This window comes from Amblyraja radiata, chromosome 10 (assembly GCF_010909765.2).
Source record: "Amblyraja radiata isolate CabotCenter1 chromosome 10, sAmbRad1.1.pri, whole genome shotgun sequence".
Classification (NCBI taxonomy): domain Eukaryota; kingdom Metazoa; phylum Chordata; class Chondrichthyes; order Rajiformes; family Rajidae; genus Amblyraja; species Amblyraja radiata.
In genome coordinates, this window is record NC_045965.1 from 7,266,780 (window position 1) to 7,282,100 (window position 15,321).

General features: G+C 39.1%; 1 protein-coding gene across 5 annotated transcripts in view; it reads right to left on the bottom strand.

Moving 5' to 3' along the window:
* cdc14a (cell division cycle 14A) overlaps window positions 1-15,321 on the bottom strand; it is a 75,052-nt gene that overhangs the window by 9,272 nt on the left and 50,459 nt on the right. For 2 of the 5 annotated variants that reach the window (XM_033027902.1, XM_033027900.1), the window contains exons 12-14: window positions 12,665-12,780; window positions 5,439-5,486; window positions 1,175-1,300 (exon numbers count right to left, since the gene is read on the bottom strand). In XM_033027902.1, coding sequence (XP_032883793.1) covers window positions 1,175-1,300; window positions 5,439-5,486; window positions 12,665-12,780 — 290 coding nt within the window. Of the gene's footprint in view, window positions 1-1,174; window positions 1,301-5,438; window positions 5,487-11,995; window positions 12,211-12,664; window positions 12,781-15,321 lie in introns of those variants that run through there. The other 3 variants (XM_033027904.1, XM_033027901.1, XM_033027905.1) reach the window with 2 other exon arrangements.

Here is a 15,321-nt window from a genome sequence, read left to right on the forward strand (position 1 = left end):
ATGCGATTTTTTCCCGTATCGTAACTCCGTCCGCACTGCGGCTTAACATAGAGGAGTTGGCGGCCTTTGCTGGAGACCGATTTCGAGAGCTCCACCGCGGGTGCCTGTGGACTTTAACATCATGGAGCCCGCAATCCGTTTGCTAAGGATCGACCTCTGAGCTCCACCACGGGAGTCTGCGGGACTTTAACTTTATGGAGCTCGCGGTCTCTGGTCGGAGACAGACTTTGTGAACTCCAAGCTGCAGGAGTTTCGACCGCCCCGACGCAGGAACTTCGATCGCCCCGATGCGGAGGCTTCAACCTCCCGCTGCGGGACCATCGATCGTCGAGACTGCAGATGGTTCGACTGCCCCAACAGTGGGAGAATATAAGAGGAAAAAGATTGGACTTTATTGCCTTCCATCATAGTGAGGAACGTGGGGAATCTGCTGTGGTGGATGTTTATGTCAACTTTGATGTAGTTGTGTGTCTGGTTGGGTTTTTTTTTTAGTTTGGCTGTATGGTAATTTGAATTTCACTGTACCTTAATTGGTACATGTGACAATAAACTAACCTTGAGAAAGCAGAGTTTCAGTCACTAAAAAAAGCCACTATGTTCTTTTGAATGGGTAAATTTGCCACAATACCCTCTAACAATTCTTAACTACAAATACATGCATCATACTTCACTTACTTAAAAATAAATCCAACTACTCTTGGTAGTTCAGCCAATGTAGCCAAACTCAATGTGAGCCTTGATAAGGGTCATCAATACGCCATTTGGTCCCTTGTAGCGCAACTGATCCGGTATCATTTGCGACATTTGATAGAAACAAAGCAAGATTTTCTGGCTTCCCAAATCTTTACTTCACTACCCTTTCAGGTCTGAGAAACTCGGGCAATAAACAGCATCCATCGTTATAACAACTGAGTCGATTATATAAAATAAAACAGCAATTTAATAAGAACTTTTTCTGCAATTTAGTCTACTCTTTGTCGTTTGAATAATTCAATGGTATACTGTATTCCATGTTAATAAAAAGCAGGTAAATTTTTTAAAAGTCAACTTATATGCCAAGTAAATTTACCCATGTTTTGATGAGGGAACAACAATAATGTCTTTAGCTTGTGTGCTTATGTCATTAAATTAAGATTTTTCAGACATTATCTTATTAAAAATAAAAGTGCTTCACCTTTTGTTATTACTGTTTAAGGGCGAGGGGCTTCTGTTAATTCTCCTCGGACTTGCAGAAGCAATTGAGATCTTTGATGATTTCAGAGGTGACATTGATCCTTGCCCAGTACTTAAATAATTGATCCTGTTAAAATAGTGCCGCACAATTAAACTTGCTTAAATTACAATAATAGATCATAAACAAAAATATTTTCCATGTGAATCATTGCATTTGTTTTCTAAATCTGACCTCCGTTTCACAATTATTGAAGTCAAGGAGCCACAACAAGAAAACACAATAAAGGTTATTTTATTAGTTGCGGTAATTAATGTGCAATATGAAAATCAATTAATTGTAATGAATTAAAATTCTCTAAATTAATTTCACCTTGAGAGTCAATAGGATTTTTAGATTACGGTGAACCAAAAATTTGCATGTTTAGAAATAAACTTAAATAATCAGACCAATTATCCCACAGTTGTTTGTGGAGCTTAATCTGATATTGGTTTACTATTGTCATGAGTACCGTGAGATACAGTGAAAACTTTGTTTTGAGTGGTGTCCAGGCAAATCATTCCGTACAATAAAACCCCACATGAAAGTAACAGGCAGTGCAAAAAAAGGAAGAAAACTGAGTGCAGTACAGCTGCAGAGAAATTGCAGATAAACAAAAAATTCAAGGGCCGCAACAAGGTAGATCGGAAGATTGCGAATGCATTCTTAGCTTATGAGAGGTCCATCCAAGAGTCTGATAACAGTAGGGAAGGTAGATAAAAATCCTGGAGAAACTCAGCGGGTGAGGCAGCATCTATGGAGCGAAGGAAAAGGTGACGTTTCCAGTCAAGACCCTTCTTCAGACTGATGTGGGGGTGGGTGAGGGTGGGAAGAAGAAAGGAAGAGGCGGGGACAGTGGGCTGTGGGAGAGCTAGGAAGGGGAGGGGAAAGAGGGAGAAAGCAAGGACTACCTGAAATTGGAGGTCAATGTTCATACCGCTGGGGTGTAAACTACCCAAGCAAAATATGAGGTGTTGCTCCTCCGATTTGCGGTGGGACTCACTCTGGCCATTGAGGCCCAGGACAGAAAGGTCGGATTCGGAATGGGGGGGGAGTTGAAGTGCTGAGCCACCAAGAGATCAGGTTGGTTATTGCGAACTGAGTGAAGGGATTGGGCGAAGCGATCGCCAAGCCTCCGCTTGGTCTCACCGATGTTGAGCAGCTGATACCTAGAGCAGTGGATGCAATAGATGAGGTTGGAGGAGGTGCAGGTGAACCTCTGTCGCACCCTCCCAACTCTCCCACAGCCCACTGTCTCCGCATCTTCCTTTCTTTTTCCGATCCCCACATCAGTCTGAAGAAGGGTCACGACCCAAAACATCACCTTTTCCTTTGCTCCATAGATGCTGCCGCACCCGCTGAGTTTCTCCAGCATTTTTATCTACCTTCGATTTTTCCAGCATCTGCATTTCCTTCTTAAACGATAACAGTAGGGAAGTTGTTTTTGAATCTGATGATACATGCTTTTGGCTTTTGTATCGTTTGGCTGTCACGTTTCCAGTATTACAACGATGACCACACTTCTGAAATTTACATTGCCTATGAAACATTTTGAGGCATTCTTTAAGTCATGAAAAGCATTGTATGAGACTCAGGAAGTTTTCCTCTTTCGAATGACATAACTGAACTGGTCAAAGCAGTCTGCAATAAACATTATGGTGGATTTCTTCTCATGTCATACAATTTCCTGAACAACAGATGAGGGTAAGAAATTATCACATTCTCAGGAGGCCTGCCAGTGTCCTAGATATTCTGATTTAACAGAAAATAAAAGCAGACAAGTAGCAAATCCTCATTGAATCATGGTATAAAAGAACAACATGGAGTGCAGGAAATTAATTATTCCAAGTTTAGTTTAGTTTATAGATACAGCGTGGAAACTGGCCTTTTGGCCTACCAAGTCCGCGCAGAGCAACGATCACCCGTACACTAGTTTACATCCCTACCACTATAGAGATGAAGATAAGGAGGAAGAGAAAAACAAACTTTTTGGGATTTACCTACACAGTCCCTAGTTAAAAGCAAAACAAATTTGAAAATTCCAGCACTCAAGTCTTGTTACAAATGAAAATAAGCAGACACGTTTTGAATTATCACATAAAATCAAAAAATACTGCTTGCTAGACATGAAAAAAAAGAATCTGATTTTCAGAAAATATGCTCAAGATATTGGCACATAAGATTTTGACATGGTGAGATGTTCGAGAGATTCACAATAGCATAACCAAAAAAAAAAGATGGGCATACTCCAATTGGGCAAGTAAGATGAGAAAACCCACAATCAAACAGTCACTGAGCTGGCTAGGTTCAGTACAGCTATGGTGAGAATAGGTCTCAGGAGGGCTTAACGTTTAAAATGAGAACTGTGGAATTAAAATAGCAGGAAACTGAAAGCCTGTGAAGGATAGGAAAGGCTGTGGTTTTTGGTTGAAGAATAAAAAGGGAGAATTGGCATTGAGTAGAAATCAAGGCAGCTATTAGAATAGTTGAGTCTAAAGATTACATACAAGGATTTCAGTGGTAAAGGAGCTAAAAATCAACAATGCCTAGGCTCTGTTCAGGATTATATCGAGATAACATGGTTTGGGCCACGATGACCAGAGAAAGATGGAGTCACTGGTAAGGAGGAAGATTCTGCAAGGGGAAATCAATAGAAGGAAATGCGAACTTGTATTCTGATGTTGATATCCCACACTGCAACATTTCCTTGGGCGGCAATCTAAGACTTTTTTTTGCATGATGGTGACAAATCTGTATGCTCTAGCTTGGCAATATCAACCAGAAATGGAGAGAATGATAGATCTGTGAGAGTTCATAAGTGTCAGGCCAAGAAACAGAAGTTATTATTGAGGATATCCAGATCAAAATAGAATCAAACCAGTACAAACCTGCTGAGAAGCATGAAGGGCAGTGCAATCAATAACAGATTCCAACAAACAGGTGAAAGAAACACACGTTTCTGAGCATCATGTATTTTTACAGTAAGACTAGCGTCACGTGGACTTCTTTTGGAAAACTAACCATTTCAGGTTTTCTAAGGCCACCCGTTGCTGTCACCATATACAGAATCTTTTCGTGGGCAGGTTTTCCTAACTACCTAGGTACAATTATGTAAAATCAAGGCTTTTGACAAATCAAAATAGTTTGATATTTTTAAAATGTAGAGGTTATATTAAATAAATCATATCAAAATCTACATAGGATGATTGAACCACATAATACTTTATTACCAGCAAGAAAGTCAAGTAGTGACAATTATAGGTGAACAATAATAATCTGCAGAATCAAGAAACCGATAACCTGCAGAATCAAGTAGTAATTTCCAATTAAACAACACTTTTCATAGTGAACTCTAGTTAAAAATTTAGCCAGATTCTTTGACATGTTAAGCGAGGCTGTGATCAAGTCAAAATGAGAGCTCATATCCATTCTTTTGGTATCCCCTTAATTTGCCTTCATTGGTCTAACTCCCACTCTCTATGAGCCTAATCTATGCCCTAATCTTGCACTTCCGTATGTTTTTCATCTATAGTGGCTCCCAGCTCACCAACACCTTGATTTCATTATGTTTTGACTTTCCTCTAACTTTCTTTGAAATAAATTCTAAGTCGAGCATTTTAGGCTTCTTTCTTTGTGCTTCTCCATTGGCAGCCATACCTCCACAAAGAAAAACGGAGATACCTTGTTTCTCATAAAGCGGAGCTACTCCAGTATTTTGTGCCTATTTGAGATATTTAGGCAGGAAATTGCAGTGTTTAGGCCTTGAATAACTGAAGGCCCTTCCTCATAAAGCTGTATCTTCAACCAAGCATCATTCCTTTAACTCAATATTCTTGTAACCCCTTTTAAAAAAAACAACATGCAGTGACTCAGTCAGGATTAGATTTTCATCCTTGTGTTATTTACAGCAGAAAGGATTGAAATTACCTCTAAATTAAGATCTGATACCATACCATATGGAAACTGCATCAAGGTTTGGTTGGCAGACTTGAAACAGGTGTTTACTTTTCCTAAAATGTAACTTGCAAATATTGCTAAAAAGTAAAAAAGGTATACTTCTATAAATAGTATAATCACTACAATTCAACTACCATAGGTGCCCAATGAATCAATTTTTAAGGGGATTTGAAATGTGCAGTTTTGTTCAAAACTAGCTCAATTTCATCTTTATCTGTTCAGTAATTATTTAATAATGTACTTAAGCCTGAAATACAATAAATACAGTTACCTGAAGGGTTGCGATGGCGATCTTGAATGAATTTTCATATCTTCTAACCTTTAAAATAACAAACCATACTATAATTAACTCTTATAAATAGCCATCGTTCATTTATATTTTAATCCATGTTTGGAATACTGAACATGCATAAAGCCTCATCCATGTAAAGATGACATTGCTTTGTTCCACTTTTATTTTTTGCAGGCAGGAAATGAAAACAGCAGATCATTTGTCTCTTCAAAATCCTTAACTACATTAGTGTAATCATCTTTCAAAATATACTGAAAGACTTCTTTGATCCCTGCAATTCGTACTGCATTCACCTTTGAAGAAACATTAACAAATAGGATAATGATAAAGAATGACATTATTCTTTCCATTTAATTGAACTTCATTATGCAAATTGCAACTTGATTATTTCTAAAACTAAAGTGCGACCCTACATGAGGAAGATGAAAGACCAGACATTGGTGAACTAATGTTTGCCTTTTTTTAAAAATAAACTAAGTTTATTTTTGTGCAGTAGCTGCATTTTTTTATTTAAAAAAAAACAATGACCAAAGACTTGGTGGATTGGATTCAAAATAGGCTTGGACATATAAGACAGAGTGTCGTAGTGGGGAGATGTTATTCTGACTGGAGGTCAGTAACTAATGTTCTGCAGAGATCAGTGCTCCGACCTGTTTGTGGATGAAAACATAGGTGGGCTGATTTGCAGATGATGCAAACATTGGCAGAGATGCAGATTGTGAGGAAGGCTGTCAAAGGATTCAGCAGGGTGTAGATCAGAGAGAAAAATGGGCAGAGAAATGGCAGATGGAGTTTTATCCAGTCAACTGTGAGCACTTTGGAAGGTCAAATACATGAGGAAAGTATACAATTAATGGCAGGACCCTCAGGAGCATTGATGTAGAGATGGATCTTGCAGTGCAAGTCCATAGCTCCTAGAAAGTGGCAACACAAGTACATAGGTGCAAAGGAGGTTTGCCTTCATCAGTCTAAGCACTGAGTACAAACGTCATGAAATCTTATTGCAGCCGTACAAAACTATAATAATTTGAGGACATGATTTCAGTAAAGTAAATAAGTTCATTCTCTTGCAAAGGATAATTAATTAAGTAGTATTATTCACTTTTATGACTATGTACATCAAACACTAAAATTAGCCAAATGTGTTGATTCTCAGACTAAACAATCTTCGGCAAGGAAATATGAGTTAGTATGTTAGGTCCTGTACAATAAGTGTATTATAGAATAAGCATAAGAATCTACTGGTACATATACCCTTTTACCCTGTACTGCCAGTTTTTACAATTATTTCAATGACATACTAATTCAAAATTTGTATGTGCTGAACATTATTTAAAAAAGGAAAGCATTTGATTTCCGTTTCTATTGCAATATCTAATCTTTTTTTCTTTAATGAATGATAAATCTTTGTCATTATTTCCTGGTTGACCCTCCAGCAACATTCTTCATTGTGTACGGCTGCTCAGTCAGTTTGGTAAACTAGCTCAATTGTTTGTATACATGGTGTTTATTTATTTGCATCACAATTTGTTTGGTAGAGATTTGTAAATTCCATAATGGTGAATTTCTGTCACCCTATCTGCTATAACAGAGGGGTAGGCAATACTCGATGCTGAGCATTACCTTAAATTGCAGTGAGACAACTACCAAAGTTGAAAAATTCTTGCAGGTCGGTGTGTCCAGGAAATCATTAAATCTCTATGGGCAGTGATTTATCCTTGATCATAAATTATATGCCGGTGTTATACAAGTAATTAAAATCAGGGGGAATGAAAAGTGAAGAAAAATAAAGCCAAAGACAAATCAGACCCGTGAACTACATGAGACCAGTGGAAATGATACAACATTACAGCACAATTTCTTCTCTGATACTACCATAACAACATTTGTATGGTATCTTTAAATATAATTAAATGACACAAGACACTTAATAAATGAGGTAGTGAGAAAACCGACAACAAAATACAGAGACAAGAATAAATGACCAAAGGTTTGGAATTTGAAGGAGCATTTAAAAAAAAGAAAGGTTGAAAGGCAGAGAGTATTAGGGAGAGAATTTAAGCTTTGGGTGAAGGTAAGTGGCAACATTGCAATTAAGTTGAGATTTTGAAGCCAGAATTGGAACACAGACCTAGAAGATAAAGGGGGCGAGTGAACAAACTGTAAAGTTAAAAAGTTCAAAGCACATGTGAACCTGGATGATTTTATGGAATTGAAAATGTATGATCTAACCGATGAAAAGTGAGGACACAAAGTGCTGGAGTAATTCAGCAGTTCAAGCAGCATTTCTGGAGAACATGGATAGGTGATGTTTCCGGTCCTTCCTATGATTCAATATGTACTTTCATTGCAAGTAATTGAAACAAAGAACTGCAGATGTTGGTTAATATACAAAAAGGACACAAAGTGCTGGTGTAACTCAGCAAGTCAGGCAGCATCCGAGTCAGAAGAAGGATCTTGACCTGAAACATCACCGATGCATTTTCTCCAGAGATGCTGCCTGGCCTGTTGAGTTACTCCACTACTTTGTGTCCTTTTGTGTATTAACCAGCATCTGCAGTTCTTTGTTTCTGCATGAAGAAGCACATGATCACAAACTGCTATGTCATCACCAAGGGTGAAAACAATCTTACTCAACTTCAGACCATTTCCTGAGATATTTTTGGGGGGGCAGTGAGAGTAGGCAGGGAGGGCAAGGGCAGGAAGGGAAGGAAAATCGGGAAGATAAGCTAATTGGGAAGATAAGTTACATTTTAATAATTAAACCATGGAAGTAAGCAAGAACAGTTCAACCTAGTTCCTACAACATTGGAGGAGAATTGAGCTGTCAACTTTAAGGCAGAAAGAAGAGCAGTGAACGTACACTAGAAAGGTAGACAAAAATGCTGGAGGAACTCAGCGGTGAAGCAGCATCTATGGAGAGAAGGAATGTGCGAAGTGAGCGGAGGTGTTGGGCGAAGTGATCGCCAAGCCTCCGCTTGGACTCGCCGATGTAGAGAAGATGTAGACATTAGGTCGGAGGTAGATTAAAAAAAAAGAATAACTAAAGATAAGTTGCTCAGCACAGAGGTTCAGTTAAAAGGTAGGGAACAATATCAAATGCTGGGGGAAAATTGCTCAGAAATTTGGCGAGATACTTAGATGGATAGTAAAAGAAATAGTATCTTAATTAGTTGCTCAAAACTAATGTACAAATTTGAGGAGAGGACTACAACAGCACCATTATAATTGGAATGGGACGAAATATACACAGTGCCCTCCATAATGTTTGGGGCAAACATCCATCGTTTATTTATTTGCCTCTGTACTCCACAATTTGAGATTTGTAATAGAAAAAAAATCAGTTGCGGTTAAAGTGCACATTGTCAGATTTTAATAAAGGCCATTTTTATACATTTTGGTTTCACCATGTAGAAATTACAGCTGTGTTTATACATAGTCCCCCCCATTTCAGGGCACCATAATGTTTGGGACACATGGCTTCACTTGTGTTTGTAATTGCTCAGATGTGTTTAATTGCCTCCTTAATGCAGGTACAAGAGAGCTCTCAGCACCTAGACTTTCCATCACCTTTGGAAACTTTTATTGCTGTTTATCAATGTGAGGACAAAAGTTCTGCCAATGAAAGTCAAAGAAGCCATTATGAGACTGAGAAACAAGAATAAAATGGTTAGAGACATCAGCCAAGCCTTAGACTTACCAAAATCAACTGTTTGGAACATTATTAAGAAGAAAGGGAGCACTGGTGAGCTTACTAACTGCAAAGGGACCAGCAGGCCAAGGAAGACCTCCACAGCTGATGACAAAAGAATTATCTCTATAATAAAGGAAAATCCCCAAACACCTGTCCCACAGATCAGAAACACTCTTCAGGAGTCAGGTCTGGATTTGTCAATGTGCACTGTCTGCAGAAGATTTCATGACGAGAAATACAGAGGCTGTACTACAAGATGCAAACCACTGGTTAGCCGCAAAAATAAGGATGGCCAGGTTACAGTTAGCCAAGAAGTACTTAAAAGAGCAACCACAGTTCTGGAAAAAGTTATTGTGGGCAGATGAGACGAAGATTAACATATCAGAGTGATGGCAAGAGCAACTTATGGAGGAGAGAAGGAACTGCCTAAGATCCAAAGCATACCACCTCATCTGTGAAACACGGTGGTGGGGGTGTTATGGCCTGGGCATGTATGGCTGCTGAAGGTACTGGCTCACTTATCTTCATTGATGATATAACTACTGATGGTAGTAGCATAATGAATTCTGAAGTGTATAGACACATCCTATCTGCTCAAGTTCAAACAAATGCCTCAAAACTCATTGGCCGGCGGTTCATTCTACAGCAAGACAATGATCCCAAACATACTGCTAAAGCAACAAAGGAGTTTTTCAAAGGTAAAAAAATGGTCAGTTCTTGAATGGCCAAGTCAATGATCTGAACCCAATTGCGCATGCCTTTTATATGCTGAAGTGAAAACTGAAAGGTACTAGCCTCCAAAACAAGCATAAGCTAAAGATGGCCTGGCAGAGCATCACCAAAGAGGACACCCAGCAACTGGTGATGTCCATGAATCGCAAAGTACAAGCAGTCATTGCATGCAAAGGATATGCAGCAAAATACTAAACATGACTACTTTCATTTACATGACATTGCTGTGTTCCAAACATTATGGTGCCCTGAAATGGGGTGTACTATGTATAAACACAGCTGTAATTTCTACATGGTGAAATCAAAATGTATAAAAGTGGCTTCTTTTTTTTTCTTTAATTTTTTTTTAAATGTACACTTTAACCACATGTGATTTTTTCTATTACAAATCTCAAATTGTAGAGTACAGAGGCAAACAAATAAATGATGGGTCTTTGTCCCAAACATTATGGAGGGCACTGTATTTCTGTGTATTTGTTTATTGTATTGTATTGTATTGTATATCTTTATTGTTTTTTATTGTATATCTTTATTATTTGTTTATTGTATTGTATATCTTTATTGTTATTTTCCTGAGTACTCACATACCCAGAGGAAACAAAAAAACGTTACTCAAACCAGTGTCCATTCCGTGTGCAGTAAAAAATAAATAGAAATAAAAATACATATATCATGAACAAGATTAACACTACTCTCAACTAAACATCAACAGGCGTTCCGATCGGCAGCGGCACGACAGTGGCTCTGTCCAGGTTGGTGGTTGGTGCGCGATACTTTGGCAGGGGGCAAAGTCCGTTTAACAGTCTTATAGCCTGCGGGAAGAAGCTGAGGAGCATCCTGCTGGTTTTGCAGTTAATGCTCCTGTACCTCTTCCCAGATGGCAGGAAGTTTACTGCAGATATCAAACTAATATTAGCATATAAATTAGTACGACAGCTCCTCTGCCATTTAATAAGCATGACTGATAGGATTATAACCTCAGCTCCACATTCCAATCAACACAACATCAAAATGATAGAGAAATTGAAAGTTCAAAAAAATACTAGTTGATAGCAGAACTGTAAAGTTTTAATCGGCCTGGGTCTATTTATCCTTGAAAAAAATGCTAGGGTTTATTGTTAAAATTAAGCTATTGGATACGATAGAAAATTACAAACAGCAGATATACTGAGGTCTATACATTATTAGAACAAATTAGCAAGACATTTGATAAAGTCGCTCATGGTAGGCTGATACAGAAAATTAAGATGCATGTGATAAGTAGTGACTTGGTCGTATGGATTCAGAACTGGTTGTTTAATAAGTTTGCAGATAACACCAAGATTGCTGGGGTTGCAGACTGTGAGAGAGGCTGTCAAAGTTTTCGTCAGGATATTCATCAGCTACAAAAATGGGCAAAGAAATGGCAGATGGAGTTTAATCCAAGCAAGTATGAGGTGTTGCACTTTGGGAGGTGAAATGTAAGGGCAAAATATACAATTAATGGCATGACCCTTAACATCATTGATGTACAGAGAAATCTTGGGGTCCGTCCAAAATACCCTGAAATTAACAATGCATATAGATAGATTGATGAAGAAAGCATATGGTATACTTGTGCACGAAGGAACTGCAGATGCTGGTTTAAACCGAAGATAAGACACAAAAAGCTGGAGTATCTCAGTGGGACAGGCAGCATCTCTGGAGAGAAGGAATGGGTGACTTTTTGGGTCGAGACCCTTCTTCATACGATATATTTGCCTTCATAGGTCGGGGCATTGAGAATAAGAGCCATGATAGTTTTTGGTTAGGTTGCATTTGGAGTATTGTGTGCAGTTTTGGTCGGCAGATTTCAATATTATGTGGTGCCTTTGGAAAAGGTGCAGAGTGGGGTTATCAGAAAGATGCCTAGATTGGTGGTATTATCTACGGTGCGAGGTTGAACAGACTTGGATTGCTTTTTCTGGACTATCGGAGATTGCGGGAGACCTGATAGCAGTATATAGAATTATATAGATAGTCAGAACTGTTTCCCCAGGATGGAAAAAAAATCATATACTACAAGGCATAGCTTTATGCTGCGAGGGGCAAAGTTTAAAGGAGATGTACAGGGCAGGTTTTTTTTATAACCACACTGTGGGTGGTGAGTGCCGGGAATACACTGCCAGGGTAGGTGGTTGAAGTAGATACGTTAGTGGCATTTAAGAGACTTTTGGACAGGCATATGGATATGCAGGGAATGAAACGAAATGAGTTATGTGCAAGTTGATGTGATGGCCTTAGCATCATGTTCAGCACAGACATTGTGGGCCAAGGGGCTTGCTCTATGCCGTACTGTTCTATGTTCTATACGAGAAGGAGGAACAAAGGAACAGAAGGATAAGCTGATAGGGTAAAATTAAATAAGACAAAAACTATACGGTTATATTAGTTAGACTAGTCTGGCTAATGGCCTGTTTTGGTGCGGTACACTGAAAGCAATATTGATATTGTCACAGATAAATTCAGCTATTTGAACTGGTATATCATATTGACTTTATTAGAGAAACTGCTTTATATTTTATTAGCGTATTTTGTATGGAAAAAAAAAGATCACTTTAAATTTAAGCACCAAAACTTACTGTTTGATAACTCTGGAAAAACTTTCACAAGCATGAAGAAGTAGATGAAGTAGCAATTTCAACTGTCAACTCGAGATATGGATTAAATAAATTCAACACTCATGTCTAAAATTTCCATAACATTTACTTCCAGTTAAGAATTTTATTGGTTCTTGCTGCATCACCCACATTGCATTTACCTTAATGTTCCAGTTGTTGCTGATCGTGGTTGTCTCCTACTTTTTAAGGCACGAAGTTTATCTCCCTGAGTCATATAATTTGCTGTTGGTGCGCATCCATTTTCAGCATAATTGTTCTTTTAAAAAAAAATAGAATTAGATGTTGCTTTAAGTTCGTACGAGCAAATTTAAAAACAATATTTTCAACTGCAGCTGTGTTTTTGAGACTTTGGTAATAATGATGGCCAGGAGGGGGAGTAAAATGCACACTGGACCAACTCTTTCAACAGTGCTATTAAATAGCAATTGCAGATCCCTTGCAATGTTGCCCAGAAATAGTCAGGATTCAGGGATGAGGTTTTGCTTCAGTTATACAAAGGATGAACTGTGGAGTACAAAGACTAGTTAGATGGCAGGAGACCGATATCCCATTCAGAGCCTCTTTTGTCAGTCAGATCATGAGTCTTTTGTATCAACATTTTCATTTACCCAGATCTCCTTCAGATCTATTGATGTAATTATCTGAGAAAAGAGGCACAGTGGCACAATGGTAGAGTTGCTACCTTACAGTGCCAGAGACCCGGGTTCCATCCTGACTACGAGAATTGTCAATATGGAACCGGTGCTCTTTGAGGCTGCGTGGGCTTTCTCCGGGTGCTCCGGTTTCCTCTCACACTTGAAAGGCGTACAGGTTTGTACGTTATGTGGTTTCGGTAAGTTGTAAAATCGTCCCAAGTGAGTGTAGGATAATGTAAGGTGTGATCACTGATTGGTGCAGACTCGGTGGTCCGAAGGGCCTGTTTCTGCACAGTATCTCTAAAAGTAAAGTGCAAAGTCCATCCATATCAGTCTGGAAAATTACCCGTCATCACAACCTTTTGGAGGAGGAATGTAACCCTTTCCCATCGTCCTTTGTATGAACATCATGAGTTCTGTCCAAAAATTAAATCTCTAGGCTTAATTGTTATGTGTTAGGTTTGGCCAGACGAGCATCTATGCCCACAGTACAGAAAGCTTTCAATTACTTTTAACATAGAATATAGAACAGTACAGCTGAGGAACAGCATGTCAAGTTAAATTAATCTTCTCAGCTCATATGTGATCCATATCCTTCTATATCCACATGCACTTTAAAAAAAAATCCGTTTTTACAATTGGCCGTCAAAATTTAGATACCATATTATATAACTAAGTGAATTTGCATATTCACTCAATTGTATTCCTTATGTAGCTCAACTTGCCCAGATCATACAAAACTGCTTCTCTGTCTAACCTCAAAACATTGCATTAAGGATGATAGACAAAAATGCTGGAGAAACTCAGCGGGTGAGGCAGCATCTATGGAGCAAAGGAAATAGGCAACATTTCGGGTCGAGACCCTTCTTCAGACTGATATGAGGCTGGGGGGGGGAGAAGAAAGGAAGAGGCGGAGACAGTGGGCTGAGGGAGAGCTGAGAGGGGGGGGAGGAGAAAGTAAGGACTACCTGAAATTAGAGAAGTCGATGTTCATACCGCTGGGGTGCAAACTGCCCAAGCGAAATATGAGGTGCTACTCCTACAATTTACAGTGGTCCTCACTCTGGTCATGGATGAGGCCCAGGACAGAAAGGTCAGATTCGGAATGGGAGGGGGAGTTGAAGTGCTGAGCCACCGGGAGATCAGGTTGGTCATTGCGAACCAAGCGGAGGTGTTGGGCGTTAAGGATGAAGCAACTTGTTTTTTCTATTCTTTAAATTTAAATTGCCATTTAGCTATTATTCATAACTATCTATAATTGGACTTCACCTTACACTTCATTGTAATCATGTCTAATATTTTCTTTGACTGGATAGCATGCAAATACCCCAAATTAAAAGAGGAGGTGTGTTACTTGATTAATTAAGGAAAATGTCACAGCAGTGTTCAAAGATGACAGTACTGATGGTTCATCTAGAGGTGATATAGGTGGAGCTGAGAAGTAAGAAAAGGATGATCGCCTTGCCGGGAGTGTACTACACGGCCACAAATAGTCAACAGGAATTAAAAGAGCAAATATGCCAGGAGATTGCAGGCAGCTGCAGGACAAATAAGCTTGTTGTCGTTGGGGATTTAAACTTTCCCAATGTTGACTGGGAATGTCAGAGTGCAAAAGGTTTATATGGGGGCAAATTTGTCAAATGTGTTCAGGGATGTTTCCTCAGGCAATATGTAGAGGGGCCCCACACGGGAGAGGGCAACACTTGATCTAGTCTTAGGAAATTGGGAGGGGCATGTGGATAAAGTGGGACCAGCGACCAGTTTTATTAGGTTTAAGATAGTTATGGATAGAGACAGGGCAGGCTCACAAGTTCAAATTAGTCTGAAGAAAGGTCTTGACCCGAAACACCACCCATTCCTTCTCTCCACAGATGCTGCCTGTCCCGCTGAGCCATTGTGTCTATCTTCAGATAAAATTCTAATTTGCTGCAAGGCCAACTTTAAAGGTATTAGATGGGAACTCGCTCAAGTTGATTGGAGTAGGTTGTTTGAAGGCATAAGAATGTCAGGAAAATGGAATGTTTTTAAAGGTGTGCTGACAAGAGGTCAGGACATGCACGTCTTTGTTAAAGTGAAGGGCAAGACAGGCAAATGTAAGGAAGCTTAGATAACGTGGGAAATTTAGGCCCTGGTCAAGAATAAGGAGCATGGGCAGTTATGGG